The sequence below is a fragment of the Clupea harengus genome, chromosome 16 (genome assembly GCF_900700415.2).
Source record: "Clupea harengus chromosome 16, Ch_v2.0.2, whole genome shotgun sequence".
Taxonomy (NCBI): Eukaryota; Metazoa; Chordata; class Actinopteri; order Clupeiformes; family Clupeidae; genus Clupea; species Clupea harengus.
This window is the reverse complement of record NC_045167.1, coordinates 8,849,372-8,866,871: the sequence shown is the minus strand read 5'-3', so window position 1 is coordinate 8,866,871 and position 17,500 is coordinate 8,849,372. Positions and strand designations below refer to the sequence as shown.

At 45.0% G+C, this 17,500-nt stretch overlaps 2 protein-coding genes across 2 annotated transcripts in view; both read left to right on the top strand.

Moving 5' to 3' along the window:
* The window catches only part of LOC105893998 (solute carrier organic anion transporter family member 1C1), a 10,037-nt gene extending 450 nt beyond the window's left edge, over positions 1–9,587 (top strand). Inside the window, exons 2-15 of the mRNA XM_031583212.2 lie at positions 654–757; positions 1,455–1,596; positions 1,897–2,029; positions 3,093–3,220; positions 3,461–3,607; positions 3,974–4,072; positions 4,276–4,488; positions 5,057–5,221; positions 6,188–6,383; positions 6,663–6,828; positions 7,142–7,326; positions 7,695–7,759; positions 8,559–8,676; positions 8,986–9,587. Coding sequence (XP_031439072.1) covers positions 659–757; positions 1,455–1,596; positions 1,897–2,029; positions 3,093–3,220; positions 3,461–3,607; positions 3,974–4,072; positions 4,276–4,488; positions 5,057–5,221; positions 6,188–6,383; positions 6,663–6,828; positions 7,142–7,326; positions 7,695–7,759; positions 8,559–8,676; positions 8,986–9,487 — 2,358 coding nt within the window. The 5' untranslated portion in view covers positions 654–658 and the 3' untranslated portion in view covers positions 9,488–9,587. The remainder of the gene's footprint in view (positions 1–653; positions 758–1,454; positions 1,597–1,896; positions 2,030–3,092; positions 3,221–3,460; positions 3,608–3,973; positions 4,073–4,275; positions 4,489–5,056; positions 5,222–6,187; positions 6,384–6,662; positions 6,829–7,141; positions 7,327–7,694; positions 7,760–8,558; positions 8,677–8,985) is intronic.
* Positions 9,588–12,110: 2,523 nt separating this feature from the next.
* Positions 12,111–17,500, top strand: part of LOC105894003 (solute carrier organic anion transporter family member 1C1-like) — a 13,122-nt gene continuing 7,732 nt past the window's right edge. Inside the window, exons 1-6 of the mRNA XM_012820477.3 lie at positions 12,111–12,406; positions 15,222–15,363; positions 15,610–15,742; positions 16,000–16,112; positions 16,609–16,761; positions 16,892–16,990. Of these exons, the coding sequence (XP_012675931.2) occupies positions 12,296–12,406; positions 15,222–15,363; positions 15,610–15,742; positions 16,000–16,112; positions 16,609–16,761; positions 16,892–16,990 (751 nt within the window). The 5' untranslated portion in view covers positions 12,111–12,295. The remainder of the gene's footprint in view (positions 12,407–15,221; positions 15,364–15,609; positions 15,743–15,999; positions 16,113–16,608; positions 16,762–16,891; positions 16,991–17,500) is intronic.

Here is a 17,500-nt window from a genome sequence, read left to right as displayed (position 1 = left end):
CCTGAGCCCCAGAGAAGGGCCTTTTGTTTGTTTCTGAGAGCCGGGCAAGAGTAAGGGGGGGGGGTAATACCCCGAGGGGCTCATGTTCAGGGGGGCCAGGGTCAGACAGCTACTTCAGAGCGTTTGATATGTAGACTCTGGAGGCTGAGAGTTCCCAGTGTGCGGCTATGGTCTGATCTTAGCCGTAGAGTGAAGTTTGGGACAGGGGAGGGGTGGCCGTCATCAGCTGAGAGTAAACTTGGCAATGGCTGTATGTAACAGGTCGCTCAATGTGTGTGTAACTCAACGTAAGAGGGAGAGACTGAAAACTCATTCCTTATCTATTCCTTAATTATCATTTCGAATGTACTTCTACAATTATTTTGTGGTTCTACTTGGATTCACCAAAGGAAACAAATAAAGTTGAGGGTTCTATGAAGCAACACAATCTACTGTCAAATCTGGTGCCTTGAAGCAGAACCTCTGAACTGTGGTAGGTTCTCAGGGAACTGGAAACACATTTTTCTGGAATTCTGAAACCAATAGCACTGTTTGTTATTTATGCAAGAGCAGAGTGCCTTACACAGCTGTCCTGTGAGTAAGTGAAAGTTGAAACGTCAGAGTTCACAGCTGTCTGACCTTAATGACCCCCTTTCTCCTCCTCCCGTTTGTAGTAAAGATGAGTGTGGTGGCAGACGAGGACAGGCTGACCAGCCGAGAGGTCCTCTACGTTGCGGACAAGAAGGCCCGGGGAGAACCCTGCTGCTCCACGCTAAAGGTCAGAGGTCACCACCAGTACCACCAACAGCAGCAGCCGGCTGTGGGGTAGAGAAACAAAGTGCCCATTTCATGCCAACTGTTGCCATGGTAACTGGGTAAACACAGAGATAAACACCCTAGTACGGTACTGGACTTAAATGTGTTTCTTGAGCGGTAAACTAAATTATATGACTGAACTGTGATGAAACACATCAGTACTGGTGTTTATATTGACAAAATCTTTATCTGGGACTTCTTTAAGTCATGAAATGAGCAGTCCACTTACTCTTGCTTTCAGTCCTTGACATTCACTGACATTCACACACACACACAAACACACCTGCCCCTTAATTCAATGCTTGACATTCATGCGATTAGCAAAATCAGTGAACACCACCGACATTTAGCCTGCAGCATGCCAAAGTGAGGTAAGATCTCTTATTACGATTACTGTACTAAACTGCATATTTTCACATGAAACTGAGTTGGGTCAGTGTATATGTGTGTATGTGTGTGTGTGTGTGTGTGGGGGGGGGGGTACCAGGTAGGTACCAGGTTGTCTTACTCAGACTTTTTAACAGTGAAACACATGGAACACAAAAAATAAAACACCTAAAACAAGAAAAACAGAAGAGAAGAGAGACATTCTTTATCTTCTTGCTTTGTATTTTCCTCCTCTTGTCTCACTTTCCTCTCCTCTGTTTTGTTTTGGTCAGATGTTCATTGTAGCTCTGTCCTTTGCCTACTTCTCCAAAGCGCTGTCAGGCACCTACATGAAGAGCGCCATCACACAGATCGAGAGACGTTTTGACCTCTCCAGCTCTCTCATCGGCCTCATTGATGGCAGCTTTGAGATGGGTACGACTCAGAGTCTATGTGTGGTTTATCACACTCAGTGAAACTCAGTATTACATGTCAGTCATCAGAGATTCAGTCTTGTGGTCCAGGTTGAGTTACTCTCTGACTGGATTGGTATAATTCATACAAGGGGGTACACATTCAAAATTAATTGAACAGTTTGAATTGAAATTATTTGAAAAATCCCAAATCAAAGGTGATGATAATTAACATGCATTTACAAAAATCGAAAAGCAATCCTTATAAGAAAATTACTTTGATCGCAGTAACAATTAAACATTCTGGATGTGGTCCATGCAGGTAATCTCCTCTTCCTGGCGTTCGTGAGTCACTTTGGGGCGAAGATGCACCGTCCTCGTCTGATCGGGATGGGCTGTTTCCTCATGGCAGTGGGCTCAGCGCTGACTGGACTGCCTCACTTCTTCATGGGACGGTACGAGTGCCGAGAAAACTCCCACACTGGGGTTGAGCCGGGAGGCACAGAAAGAAGAGTATGCTAGCATGGAGGCTATAGTTGTTAGCATCAGTCCTTGGCACTTCTCTTTAGGCAGAGCTGGCAACTCTCACGGTTTCGCCGTAAGACACACGCTTTTGCATGTTTTCACACGCACTCACGCCACACATCCAATTTCTCACGGCAAAAAAAAATCTGATTTTGGGCCAAGACGCGTTCGTTACTTTTCAAACTCCCCGAGGGTAGCTGGCGCTAAGGAGCGCATCTGTAACCCTATTCGCTGCATAGACATCTTTAGATCATCTTAAGATGTCTATGCAGCGAATAGGGTTACAGAACACGTCTCGGCCCAAAATCAGATTTTTGGATGTGTGGCGTGAGTGCGTGTGAAAAAATGCAAAAGCGTGTGTCTTACGGCGAAACCGTGAGAGTTGCCAGCTCTGGAGCTCTAAGGAGCGCATCTGTAACCCTATTCGCTGCATAGACATCTTAAGATGATCTGAAGATCATGGAAAAGTTGGCAGCTCTGCTTTAGGAGTCAGGGAGGGAGTTTTACAAACCATAAAGCACTGCACTCATTTTCATCTCAAATTCAGAACTTTCAGCCCATGGGTGACCTCATGGGTGACCTGTCTTGTGAGAACTACAGTCGTGTAGACTGGGCATGGATCTGGAACCTCATGCATGGGAGACCATTGTGTTAGACCGGTGTGCTAGCAAGAAGGCTCAAACTCATGACTGCTAAGACTAGCAATTAGCGTATCTCCTTATGAGTCATGAGGTGGGGTTAGCACATTACTCAGCTTTGTACCTTTGACACTGTTTACAATTTTTTTTTAAAGGCTCCTTCCCATACATGGAAAGAACCTAAAATCACTGGATGCTACCATCCATTGCTTGCATGTTTTTTATGCACAGCATGCAGAAGTGCCTTTATCAAAAACACTCTAGAGCTGCTCAGTGCATGAATCTAATGGGGACACCTCTGTGGTTTTGCTAACCTGCTGTGTGTGTGTGTGCGTGTGTGTGTGTGTGTGTGCAGGTATAAGTTTGACACGGTGATCCAGGGCTGGGAGAACAACAGCGTGAGCATTAGTCCCTGTCTAGACCCCGCAGCAGCACTGGACTACCCAGAGGTCAAGATCGAGATCTCCCAGGACATGACCGCAGGTAGCAGCTCTGCAGACACTGGGGTCCATCTGTGTTACTGTACTATAGCAACAGTGGTTGCCTAGTAATGTTACTTAGTAATGTTTACCCATGTTTGTTCAGTTTCTGTTGAACATTACAGTTGTTTACTGGACATGAACCAGTGATAATCTGTGTAGAGCAACAAGCCTTCTGAAACTGAATGTTTTTTTGTCACTGTGTATGTGTGTGTATGTGTGTGTATGTGCCGTCTCTCCCTAGAGTGTGAGAAAGAAGTGGGATCACACATGTGGATCTATGTGTTTTTGGGGAATGCCCTAAGGGGCATTGGGGAAACCCCTGTCACCCCCCTAGGAATCTCCTACATTGATGACTACGCCAAGGCCGAAAATTCAGCCTTCTACATTGGCAAGTGCTCTCTGAGGTCAAACAAGTCAGTGAGAAACAAGTCAGCCTAATACAGGCATAGTTTTGACTAGTACTACAGTCTCTCTTTCCAGCTAGTGTTAGGGTTAGTGATAGTGCAAGTGTTAGTGTTAGTGCAAGTGTTACGGTTAGTGCTAAGGTTAGTGTTAGTCTTAGTGTTAGAGCTTGTGTTACTGTTAGTGCTAAGGTAACTGTTAGTGCTAATGCTCGTGTTAGTGAGAGTGCTAGGATCCCCTGTGACTTTTTACAGCCTTAGTCTCTCTCTCTTCCTCCACAGCTAGGGCTAGTGTTAGTGCTAAGAGTCCCAGTGACTTTTTACAGCATAACCTCTCTGTGCTTCCTCCACAGCTTGTCTGCAGACCATCACTCTGCTGGGCCCCATGTTTGGGTTCCTGTTGGGTTCCATGTGTGCCAGACTCTATGTGGATATCGGATTTGTGGATGTCGGTAAGAAGTACTCACAGTCCACATAGAGATGTCCCTTTTGTACTGTATGCGTTACTCAAAAAGAGTGTGGATATACTGTATCTGTGACTGCATGTTCATATGTGAGTATCTGTCTGTCTGTGTGCATTTGTGTGTGTGTGTCTGTGCGCATCTGTGTGTGTGTGTGTGTGTGTGTGTGTGTGTGTGTGTGTGTCATCCTCCAGAGAGTGTGACCATCACTCCTAAGGATGCTCGGTGGGTGGGGGCATGGTGGCTCGGCTTCTTTGTGTCGGCTGGCATCATGCTGCTGTCAGGCATCCCCTTCCTGTTCCTGCCCCGCTCGCTGCCTAAGCAGGGCGAGCTGCCCGCCAACCCCTACAACCTGCCCAAGACGTCCACACCGGGCACCGACATCAAGCTCGCCGCAGTCGCTAAAGGCAACCTCCTCTCCTCCGTTTACCAGTAACCAAACTCATGTTCAGTCAGGCAGATTATTATTATTAATTACTCTTATCAAAATTCTATTCTACATCAAAATTATTATTTAATAATGTGGTTGAGTGACACACGGTGGTGGCTGTGCTGATAATAATAATGTAGTTGTGTGACACACCAGAGGGGAGATTGTGAAATGTCTTAGGATTGTGAGAGGGGATTAAGTCTCCTCCTGATCAGCTGCCCAGCAGGTCACACAGAATTACCCTCCACCGCTGCACGTGTACAAGCCCTTGCAAAGTCTGAGAAAACATTTATTTCCATAAAATATTTGACCTCTATAATCCTTATATGTGTGTGTGGATGTGTGTGCATTTAGGTTTGTGTATATCTGTGATGCGTATATGTCTGTGAATGTGTGTATTTGTCTGTGCTTATGTGCATGTCTCTGTGTGTGTGCATGTGTGTATGCATGTATGGTTTTGTGTGTGTGTGTGTGTGTGTGTGTGTGTGTGTGTGTGTGTGGTTGTGTTTACCTGTATGTGTGTACATGCATGCTCTCCTCTCCAGGCTTCCTGCCCTCTCTGAAACGCCTCGTGACTACGCCCACCTATTTCCTGTTGCTGTGTGGGGCCGTGCTGAAGTTCAACTCCTTCATTGGTCTGCTCACATTCAAGGCCAAATACATGGAGCAGCAGTTCGGCCAATCAGCATCAAGAGCCAATTTTCTGATTGGTGAGCACAGGTGTACATCAGACCTACTCCACTAAACCCCACCCCCTCTAAAAGGCCCTCAAGTATGACAAACACAAGGGAACACACACACACACACACACACACACACACACACACACACACATACAAACATGCACATAGACATACACAGAATAGCACATACATACATACCATAAAGCCTCGATCACAACCACCACACTCATATGAGATCCATACACGATATTGAATCTAGCTGTTTAGATGTTTGCGTTAGGTAGTGGTTAGGGGCAGGGAAAGTTCAGTCATAACACCAGGCAACAATGGAAAGGATTTAATCAAGAGCCTTGCAGAGGGGTCCTGCTTTTCCCACACTCTAAATCACTCTCATTCCTCAAATACCACACTCCCTATGCTGCCATGGCAACACGGTTACTTGAGGGTGTTGCTTGAGTCCGCAGGAGGAGTCAAAGGTAAAGAGGTTGGCAGGTGTTTCCCCCTTCTCCAAAAAACATATTTTTTAGAGGACAAATATTTATAAAATATATGCAGACTTGTCTCAGTAGACCAGAAGTCACCTCAGCATTTTGTGCTTATATACTTTATGTAAACACAATGATTATATAATAACAGGGTGTGTTATTATATCATAACACATATGTGTCTGTTTACTAAAACGGTATTCATTTATATTTACCCTATAATTATCCTTAATTGACTATTATCTAAAGGTTACATAATGATTACGTTTGGGTTCAGGGTTAGCTTGAAGTATTTTGCAGATGCCTGATCCAATGCTGTGACTAACGATTATCTAATGATTACGTTTGGGTTCAGGTTTAGCTTGAAGTATTTAGTAGATGCCTTATCCAATGTTTATTTAATGCTGTGACTAGCGATTATTTAATGATTAGGTCTGGGTTAAGGTTAGTAGGTGCCTGCTTATTTTATCTATATAATATCTAATGGTGTGGCTTACCTGTGGCCCAGGTGTGCTGAACCTGCCGGTGGTCGCCTTGGGGATCTTCCTGGGGGGGCTGCTGATGAAGAGGTACAAGCTGAGCGTTGTGGCGGGGGCGCAGTTCTCCTTCCTCACCTCCTTCATCGCGTATCTCCTCCTCCTCCTCCAGTACACCACCAAGTGTGAAAACGTCCCGGTGGCCGGACTCACCGTGGCCTACAACGGGTATGAGTGTGTGTGTGTAAGTGTGTTAGTTTGTGTGTGTGAGACAGCGTCCAGTTTGACGGACTTACGTGGCCTACAATGGGGTGTGTGTGTGTGTGTGTGTGTGTGTGTGTGTGTGTGTGTGTGTGTGTGTTGTGTGTGTGTGTGTGTGTGTGTGAATGTGTGTGTGTGTGTGTGTGAATGTGTGTGTGTGTGTGAATGTGTGTGTGTGTGTGTGTGTGTGTGTGTGTGTGTGTGGTCGGTCTTAAGGACTCTCCTCTGTCTCTTGTGCCTGTGCAGGACTCCTGGTGTGTCCTTTGACGATCAGACGCTGTTCTCTGACTGTAACAGCAAGTGCTCCTGTGGACCAGATGAGTGGGACCCGGTCTGCTCACAGAATGGCATCACGTACATGTCCCCCTGCCTGGCGGGGTGCAGCCGCTCTACTGGCCATGGCAAATACACGGTGAGAGACACACACACACACACACACACACACACACACACACATACACACACACACACACACACACACACACACACACACACACACACACACACACACACACACAAACACACACACATAGCATCACATACATGTCCCCCTGCCTAGCGGGGTGTACCCGCTCTACTTGACATAAAAAACATACAGACACACACTCTTTCTCACAGTTCAGTTCAGTTTACAGAATTATAAAAAAAAAAATGAGATAAAGTCATGTTAATATTTCTCTCATTCTTTCCCCATTGTCACTTGTGTGTTTCTGTCATTATGGCAGGTGTTCCATAACTGCAGCTGCGTGTTGGATTCCACACCAGTAGATGGCAGCACATCCGTGCATCTAGGCCAGTGTCCGCGGGGCCCGGACTGCAGTCGCAGCTTCACCTCCTACATGGCAGTGTCTGTGCTCAGCTCCTTCATCAACTCACTGGGCACCACCCCCGGATACATGGTCATCATACGGTCAGTCCCAGCTAATCACAATCCACGGAATGTCTCACCTGGCTAGTGGGTTCTAGAACCCTTTAAAACAGATTATTAAGATAAAGATTGAAAATATGTATTCTTAAAATACAATACAAACTAATGTGTGTTTGAAATGTTGCTATAGTCTTGTCTTTTATTAGTATTATTTTTAATATTACACTTTTGCTTTGTATATTGAATTTTGCACAACCTAGGTGCTAACCTTGTAACCTTGGCAACATGATAAACGAGGGTGTTGTCCTGAGGCTTAAATAAAGAACATTGGTACCCTGGTGTGTGTGTGTGTGTTTAGATGTTTCTGTGGCACGTGTGTAAAGATGTTTCTGTGTGTTGGTGTGTTTCAGGTGCATCAGTCCTGAGCTGAAGTCTCTGGCGCTGGGCATCCAGACACTAGTGATGAGGACTCTGGGTAAATACTCCACGCTCACACTCACGCACACACAAACACACACACACACACACACACACACACACACACACACACACACACACACACACACACACACACACACTCACCCACACCAGGGCCTGACACACTTACTTACACACACATCAGGGCCTGATACACTCTAACATCCACATACATCAGAGCCTGATACTCTCACACACACACCAGGGTCTGATACACTTACACACACACACATCAGAGCAGATACTCTCACACACATCACACTCACTCCCAAAACAAATAGATCCATACCGCATGACGAATATCTGATTTCGTATTTAATTGAGAACTGCGAGTCACAAAGACCAATTGCGTCTTAACAGCGACACAGTGCGAACAGCAATGACTGCAAAAAGGACTGCAGAGTGAAGGGTCAGAAAACGTCAGTGACTGCTATCAGATGCTATCAACTACTGTATGTTCCAGTGGATTGTGTCAGCTGTCCATCTAAAATGCATGCTTTTCTTTCAAATGACAGATCTTCCTGGCGTAATGTAGTTTTTAAAATGCTCCAACAGAGTTTCTAAGTTTTGCTACCATTGCAATTTGAGTTCGGTTTGCCAAGTCCAAATAAAGGAAAGTGTTGCTGCACTAAAAAAAAAGTTCGGAGTTTGGTCAGCCATGCTTTTTCAGTCTAACAAACAAATCTATAGCTTCTATGGCAGACTGGTAGGTTTTGGACACCATATTATCTTATAGACACCAACCTCTTATGTTCCCCCCCCCCCCCCGTCCCCGTCCCCCGTGTGCTGTGCTGTAGGAGGCATCCCGGCGCCGGTGTATTTCGGAGCCCTGATCGATTCCACCTGTCTAAAATGGGGCACGAAGAGATGTGGGGGCAGGGGCGCCTGCCGAATGTACGACACAGACATGTACCGGTACGTGTGTATGTGTGTGTGTGTATTTATGTGTGTGTGTGTATGTATGTGTGTGTGTGTATGTATGTGTGTGTGTGTATGTATGTATGTGTGTGTGCTGGTTGGTGTCTTTGTGTGTCTCTGTGTATGAATGCAGACTGTGGAGAAATAGAGTTAGGTCATGTTGCTATGACCATTAAAGGATAAAGAAAGTGTTACATAGCATAAAGACCCTTTGTTGTTACATGAATCAGACCTACATTTTGTATACATTATTTTATGATGTGCGAGTGTGTGTACGCGCGCGTGTGTGTGTCTCTGTGTGTACAGGGTAATATTCCTGGGCCTGATCACCTGTCTCAGTGGATGCTCCTACTTCTTCATCATCGCCGTGATCGTGTTGCTAAGGCGACAGTTTGACGAGGAGAAAGCCACGGCGAAGGAGCACTCCCCAAAACCAGGGGACATCGAGCTCCTCCACCATCATCAACAACACCATCCCCCCTACCCCCAGCCCACCCCTAATCTAGGGGACGGAGGGGGGCCCACAGGCCCTCAGGGCCCCAGAGTTCAGGAGTTGGTACCAAACACCTGGGCAGGGTCAGAGAAGACTGACTCCCAGACCGGCAGCGAGGACCACCAGGAGGGAACCGAGAAAGACGTAGAACCACCCTCTCCTCCGTCTTCTCCTCCGTCTTCTCCTCTGAGAACCGAAACTGCTAGAGCCGCCAGCCCGTCCACCAGCCAAGCAGAGGATCAAGCCCAGAACCACGACGGCAGCGCCAACAGGAACCAGCACACAGAGGCCCAACAAGGAGCCCCAGAAGGCTGATGCCAGAGCCTACAGATGCCCTCTCTGTCTCCTTAGCACATCAGTCTGTCTGTCTGTCATTTGTATGAATTCATTCATAAATAAAAGAGCCACTTGTGTACCAGGGTATCTCACTTTCTGTGGTGGTGGCATTGAGCATGCTCAGTGAGGTGTTCACCAGGGGTCAAAGATCACATGGTTTCCTCAGAGAGTGGAGTGGTGGTGGCAATGAGAATACTCAGTGTGGTGTTCATCAGTGAGAGGAGTGGTGGTGGGGTAGACATTCATATGAAGCCAGTTACCGTCATGCAATTAGACTTTATTTTTCTGAGAATCCTAACTATGTCACGAGTGTCTTAACCACCCGCTCTAATTTAACGTGAGCACACACACTGACACACACACTGCCCACGCTTTTGCATGTTGTTGAGATTAAGAGGTCGTTGTAATTACAAACACACACACATACACACACACACACACACACACTCACACACACACATACACACACTCACACTAACTCACACACACGCTCACACTTGAGTACTCACACACACACACACACACACACACACACTGACTCAAGTGGCCATCTCATTATCACCCAGGTCCCATACTCATTACCCTCCACTGGTGCTCTACCAGGCCTTCATGACCCTATTAACCCTCAAAGGTCAGGGGTCAAACAGGCTCCCAGTAACCCTTTATGGTCCTTCCCTCAAACAGACGGGCTGTGGTGGACATGGCTGCCCTACTCCATCACAGGCAAAATAAACAGAGGGCGAATGAGTAAGTCTGCCAGTGGCACTTCAGTTTATGGAGAGGATCTAATCAGTAAAAATAATGGCCATTTCTCAATGTCTGTCTGGTACACTGAAACGCTTATGTGAAGTTAGCTCGTATGGAGTGCTATCCAGACAGCAGACACCTCACTATAAATAAAACAGTGAAGCCCAGGCACATTCTGATATCTGTCAGACATATTGTAACACTGGCATGACATTTATGTTGTTGAAAACGAACAACTTCATGCAAAATTCCCTCATTAAAGGTGACAACAGTGTGTGTGTGTGTGTGTGTGTGTGTGTGTGTGGGGGGGGGGGGTTGTGGTGTGCTTCTAGATATACAATAATGACAAACAATAGATCTGAGGTATAATAGCTGACAGTGTTATGGGCCTGGTATTTCTTGCTTTGTGTATTCACTGATTACCTCTGTTTCAGGGGAGTCTTCCAGCTGGACACTAGTCCTTCCAACGGTTCACTCTTTTGTTATTTTAGTTTTTTAGTTTTTGAGGCTATCCTAGGGTGGGGGCACACTTCAGGTTCTTGCAGTGGGCTGCAGCTTTGCTTCACTGTGAACTCTGAGTTCAGTGTTTAAAGTCGCCTCGGGTATGCCTCCGAAGACAGTTAGGTCAGTTTAGTTAGGTAGGTAGGTAGGTATCTGGGGATTGTTTTGTGCTCATGTTTCAATCTGCACTGTTTATTTTTGAGATTAGCACTTAACAAACATACTCATCTTTTTCTAGGCTGGGGGAGAGAAAAGAGGGATTTTTGTAGGTTGGTAGTACCCTGAGTAGTTAGGATTACTGGCAGGTTCCATTTTGTGCTTGCGTGAGGCAGGTAATCTTTGGTGTGCTACTTTAATGGCTTGAAGGGTACTATCCAGGCCTACTTTAGACTATGGTGTTATAGCCATTTTGTTTAATTTTGCCACTTTGTGTTAGCTGTGTGCTATATTAGACCCGTTTTATGTTTATGTTTTTGCATACGTACATCAGTAGCCGCAGTAGTTTTGTGTAGAGCCTTATTTGTGTCTGTAGCTGTTGCTGATCTGTGCAAATGTAGTTGGTGAAACATGAACGACTCTTGAAGAAGTTGGAGATGAGGCATGTTTCTCCATCGCTTAGATGTGAGTTTGATGTGGCGCGCTATATTAGATTAGCTCCTCCTTTTCAACAGAAGGATCTTGAGAGGTATTTTCCTCATTTTGAACATGTGGCTACCACTTCAAAGAGTTCCTAAACAATCTTGGACACTGCTTTTACAGTGTTGAGTATTGAACTTGGCTTTAAGTATTGAACAGAGTTCGAATTATGACCTGGTGAAAGAGGTTATTCTGAAGGCATATGAAGTAGAAACACAGTCTGTTCAACTGCTTCCCCTGGCAGCAGGACAAGCAGCTTGCACTCCACTTAACCTTTTCCCCCTATATAAGAACAAATATAATTCTAAATTAAGTTAAGGTTTTTGTGTTCTCATTATGTTGCTTTCCTACGAGCCAGGTCGTAACAAAAACATTTCCTGTGTCTTCTGTGTGTGTTGAAGCTGTGTTTAAGGTGTTTTTTGTGCCTTTGACAACAATTTAGAGGGCCTCGACAACCGCATAAAAAAGGGTTGGAATTAACACTGGAGTGACACTGGGGAACACGTTTGGTTTAGCATGCCTTCAGTCTCACGTCATCATTTTGATTAGAGATAGGAAAATGTCACAGGCTCAGGGCCTGCCCAAATCTACTGTAAAATCTCGAGGTGCCTTTTACCTAGAGAGTGACTCTCTAATGATCAATCCTGGTCAATCATTGGTGGTGTGTGTGTGTGTGAGGGGGGGGGGGGGGGGGGGGGGGACGGTGCAGAACAAACTTAGGGTCTCCCGGAAGCACCTGCCACCCGGGGCTTCACATGTGAGAGTGCTCCATGTGAAGTGAATTTTTTCTTCTTTAGTGTGGCGGCCGTTTGTGAATTACATTTCTTTTCCTTTTTTGTGGTCCTGGGAATTAGAATCGCACTCTGACATTAACATTAACGTTGAGACGTATTTCGGGGTGGCATGACGGCCGAGGGGAGACCAGAGGGATTCAGGGAGCCGCCCTCCATTAATGGCAGCACCAGCAACCTCAAAGCCAACGCACCGACCAAGTGCTGCACCCCGAATCTGAAGGTAAGAATCCCCTCAAAGCGTACCGATATACATAAACTTTAGGCAAGTGTGGGTGGTCACGAGTAGGTGGCAGTGACAAAAGATGATTGATTGTGTAAAGGCCTGCCGACACTGTAAATGACACACTGAATGTCCACTGAATAACTTTATAGTGTAAATACTATAGCCAATCAGAATCCGTTTAATTTTAAAGGCATCTTGTTAAAATATGGATAATATTTTTGACAGGCTTCACTCATCACTGTGGTCACTGATGAGTTGGTCACTGTGGACGTTCATATCGTCATAGTTACAGTTGTCATTATAGTTATCATAGGCAGTGTGGGTGGCCCTTAAGGTAAATATTGTTGTATATAATAATCTCAAAAGCTGTTGTATCATCAGGCCAGTACGAGTCAGAAGGAGACCATAAATAATCATCATTTGCCTGTCTGCCTCAGATGCAGATGTATGTAATGCTAGTATCCAGAACATTCTGTAAGGATAGGCGTGCTCTACTTCCAAAATAAAGGCGATTTTGGGTGTGAGTGAAAAAGACTGTTAATTTAAAGTAGAAAAAGCGCACTCTCAAGCTTGTCTCATAGCTTATTTTGACCAGTTTATTTACAGACGCGTTTCGACCTAAGCCATCGTCAGTGGCTGACTGTCACGCTGACGATGGCTTAGGCCAAAACGCGTCTGTGAATAAACTGGTCAAAATAAGCAATGAGACAAGCTTGAGAGTGCGTTTTTTTCTACTTAAAGTATCCAGAACATACCAGAACTGGAAAAAAATGCAAGCCTTCACTGGACTATCTAAAATAAATACATCAGAAGAACACTTAAAGTTAATTATCAAGCATGTTCTTGACGGGAGATGCATAAACAATCAGTGAGAGTTGCCTGGAGTTCATAGTTGAACCGTGTTTGTGTAAGTGATCATCTGAACTCACTATCCCTAGCAGAATGTGTTTTTTCAAGCATAAGTGATGTGTGTAGAGTTGCTGGAGAGGTATACTGCATTCCCATAATGTGCAGGGGGTACTATTGTTCTTGTCTGTGTGATGAGTTTTACACATTGACCTTAAAGTCCTGTAAGAGGCCAGAACATGATTTCTATTCTGCTATATGCCATATTTCAGATGTGTAGAATACGACTTCCCATCCATCCTGAGTATGTTTTTATGGCTTGTTGGTGGCGTGTGATTGTGAAACATGACTGTGCTGTTAGGCAGGGAAGGCGAGTCCAGGGCCAGAGGGTAAAAGTCCAGTACAGCTCTTAGAGTCAATCAAACGATTGCACTCTCTGTCCCTGTGCAAAGCTGCCATCAATCACGGTCTCACAAACTCCTCATTATAATCAATCTAGTTTGAACACCGTAGTAGATCTGCTACATCAGGTGTGTTGGGTTAATCTAGAGTGATATGAAGGTGTGCAGAGCTGGGAAAGATGGACTGCTGGTGTACGTGCTGTATTGGGGGATCTAAGAGACTGAGAAATTTCTCCTAATGTTCTCAATCCTTCCCTTAGAACCCCTCTAATGTTCTTAATACTTCCCCTACAGCCCCTCTATGTTCTCAATCCTTCTTCTAGAGCCCTCCTAATGTTCTCAATCCTTCTTCTAGAGAGTCTTCTATCTAGCTTTGCTGTAAGCACTCCTGATTGAAATCGGTGTAATTAAAATACTCTTAATTAGCTAAATCAGGTGTGTTCAGATAAGTCATGTCTGTAATGAGTTCAGTCCGATATATAGAGCAGGACCAGATGGAATCTGTGTTGGGTGGGTGGGGAGTGGGGTTGTTGGGACAGTAGACTCGTGATAATAAGTGTATAAGCAGGCTGGATATAAACATGGCTGAATTTCTGTGGGTCTGCTCTGGTGTTCTAGAGCTGAGCAAACAACTCGTGCAGGGTACTCCTCACAGCATGTGCAACCACTGGGACATACACATACATACAGAGAGAGAGAGAGAGAGAGAGAGAGAGAGATCTCACCGCATCAGCCCAGTTCAACACTGAGCAATGACCTGGGTTTTATTTACTCTGATTTACAGTGCACAGGCTGTGCTGACCGCTGGTATCTCGGCTAGATATCTCGCCCGGCTCTGGTCTAAACCTAAATCCACTCTGTTAAATTAGAGTCACACTAGACTAGATCCACTCTGTTAAATTAGAATCACATTAGAAGCATTCCATAACCAGCTGTTATTTCAGATCACATTTAAAATGTGTACAATATATAGATATATAGTTAATATACATAAGAAAATATGTACATGGTTGTGGTTATGATTAAGGTATTTAGCCGACGCTTTATCAAACGATAGATAATCAAATAATAATAATCAAAACAATTAATATATTTATAAAGTTTACCACAAACAAAATAACTAATTAGACAGTTGATGTTTAAAAAGGTGAGTTTTCAATAATAAAGTTATTAATAATAAAGTTAATACTACTACTACTAATAATAATAATTTTCCAATAAATGTCACTGGAACAGACAGCACTAGGTAGATCATTCCCCCACAGAGATGCAGAAAAAAAAATCACATTTTCAGACACAAGAGGAAAGGTCACATGTCTGAGAGTTACATTAGAGATGTGAGACGGAGGGGGGGGGGGGGGGGGGGGGGGGGGGGTCACATTAGCCATGCAGTGGCAGAGTCACACACGGAGAAGCAATATGGGAGACAAGGAAACCGAGAGGGAAAATATGATTAGGTTATGTCCCTGCCTGTTAAACAAAGAACCTCACCCGTCCATGTGTCAGACACAACACATAAAACATGTAATTTTTTATTTTTTTTCTTCCTCCTGTCCTTCTCTTAGCTGTTCATCGGGGTGCTGGCCTTGTGCTATTTCTCCAAGTCTCTGACCGGGAGCTACACCAAGAGCACCATCACTCAGGTGGAGCGACGCTTTGAGATCCCCAGCTCCACCGTGGGCATCATCGACGGCAGCTTTGAGATGGGTTAGTCGCCCTGGGAAGTGTGTGTGTGTGTGTGTGTGTGTGTGTGTGTGTGTGTGTGTGTGTGTGTGTGTGTGTGTGTGTGTGTGTGTGTGTGTGTGCGCTTTACACATGTCTGTGTGTATGTGTGTCATAGGTAATCTGCCGGTGTTTACTTATGCATATGTACATGTGTGTGTGTGTGTGTGTGTTTGTGTGTGTGTGTGTATGTGTGTGTGTTTTACAAGTTCGTATGTATATGTCTCCTAGGTAACCTGCTGGTGATCACTATGGTGAGTTACTTCGGAGCGAAGTTCCACCGGCCGAGGATTATTGGAACCGGAGCTCTGCTGATGTCGTTGGGGACGTTCCTTATGGCTCTACCACACTTCCTCATGGGCAGGTGGGTTCAGTACTGCTGTAGTCTATGGTATAGCATCACTTCAGGGTCACTTTCATTGCCGTTCTGTGCAGCTCTAGTCTATAGTATATCTACACTCCAAGGCCTGAGGGGAAAAAACAGTCCTTACTTTCAACAAATGATATATCTGTCACTGCATATTTCGTGCATGTTTTATATTTAACCCCCTTCAACACATGTAGTTGCAAACACTAAAGAGTTATTTATGCAGTGTGTGTGTTTGTGGTGATGTACTCCAGATATAACTATGAGACGGCGGCGGGAAGGACATTCACGTCTGACGCCAACTCCACCTTCAGTTCCCCCTGCTCCAGCGCCTCTTCCCAGGGTACCTTGCAGCAGCCAGCACCCGGTAGGGGCTCAACATACACGCGAACCAATGTTTGTGTGTGTGTGTGTGAGTAAATGTGCATACACCTGAACATACACATGTATCAATGTATGTGTGTGTGTGGGTGTGTGTGCATGAGTGTGTGTGTGAATGAATGTGCATGAACCTCAATGTTCTCATATAACTGCTGTGACTAGAAAAGATCTGTAAACAAATTGTATTCAGCTTCGCTTTGTGTACCTCACAAGAATTAATTTGAGAAGTAACCATTCCTTTACCTAATTTTGTAAAGTAACATTCTATAAACCTAAGTTTGAAGTTTGAAAATGAAGTGTGTGTATGTGTGTTTGTTGGGGGGGGGGGGGGGTGTTGCATGAGTGTGAACACGTGGGTATGCCTGTATGCATATCAGCACGTATATTCATGCATGTGTATGTGTGTGTTTGTGTGTTTGTGTGTGTATGTCTGCTGCATGCCCGTGTGTGTGTGTGTGTGTGTGTGTGTTTGTGTGCTACAGGATGTCAGGTAGGAGAGGAGGAGAGCTCTCCCATGTGGATAATGGTACTGGTGGGTAATATCATCCGTGGCATTGGTGAGGCCACCATTGGACCCCTGGGCGTGGCTTTCATCGATGATTTTGCACGGCCAGAAAACTCTGCCTTCTACATCGGTAGGGCACTCAGTGATTGGTGACCTGGCTCTGTATATATATTAAGTATATATATTTAAGTTAAAGATACATCTCTAAGGATAATGACTTGTATGTTTACATGTTTCCTTGTCTCTTCCTGGTTTTCTAGGATGCTTGCACACCATCGCAGTGATTGGCCCTCTGTTCGGCTATACTCTGGGCTCTCTCTGTGCCAGCCTATACGTGGACATCGGCTTTGTCAACCTGGGTGAGGGGGTATTCAATTTCCATCCATGTTAAAACTAATCTATTCAGCTGCAGGACTGAGACCACCGTACCACTCAGCCTGAGACCATTCAAATGAACCCAAACATGACAAAGAAACCATTTTCTAGTGCAATATCACACTTACAACCCTTAAATCTATTTTCCTGCCCTTAGTTCAACCAGTGCATGGAAAAGCACAAAGCAGTAAAGTGGAGAGGTAGTAGCGATAAGAAAACCAGAGATAGGTAGTAGAGCTAAGAACATCAGCAGGGGTGTGGGAAAGTCAACCAAATGGAACAATGCAGTTCTACTAACCCACACCTAATGAGTAATTGTAACTAGAAGGCCATCTGTGTTTTTACAATCCAAAGATTCCTGGCTTACCTTACATGTTTGAGTGTGTGTTTGTGTGTGTTTGTGTTTGTGTGTGTGTGTGTGTGTGTGTGTGTGTGTGTGTGTGTGTGTGTGTGTGTGTGTGTGTTTGTGTGTGTGTGTGCGTGTGTGTGGGCAT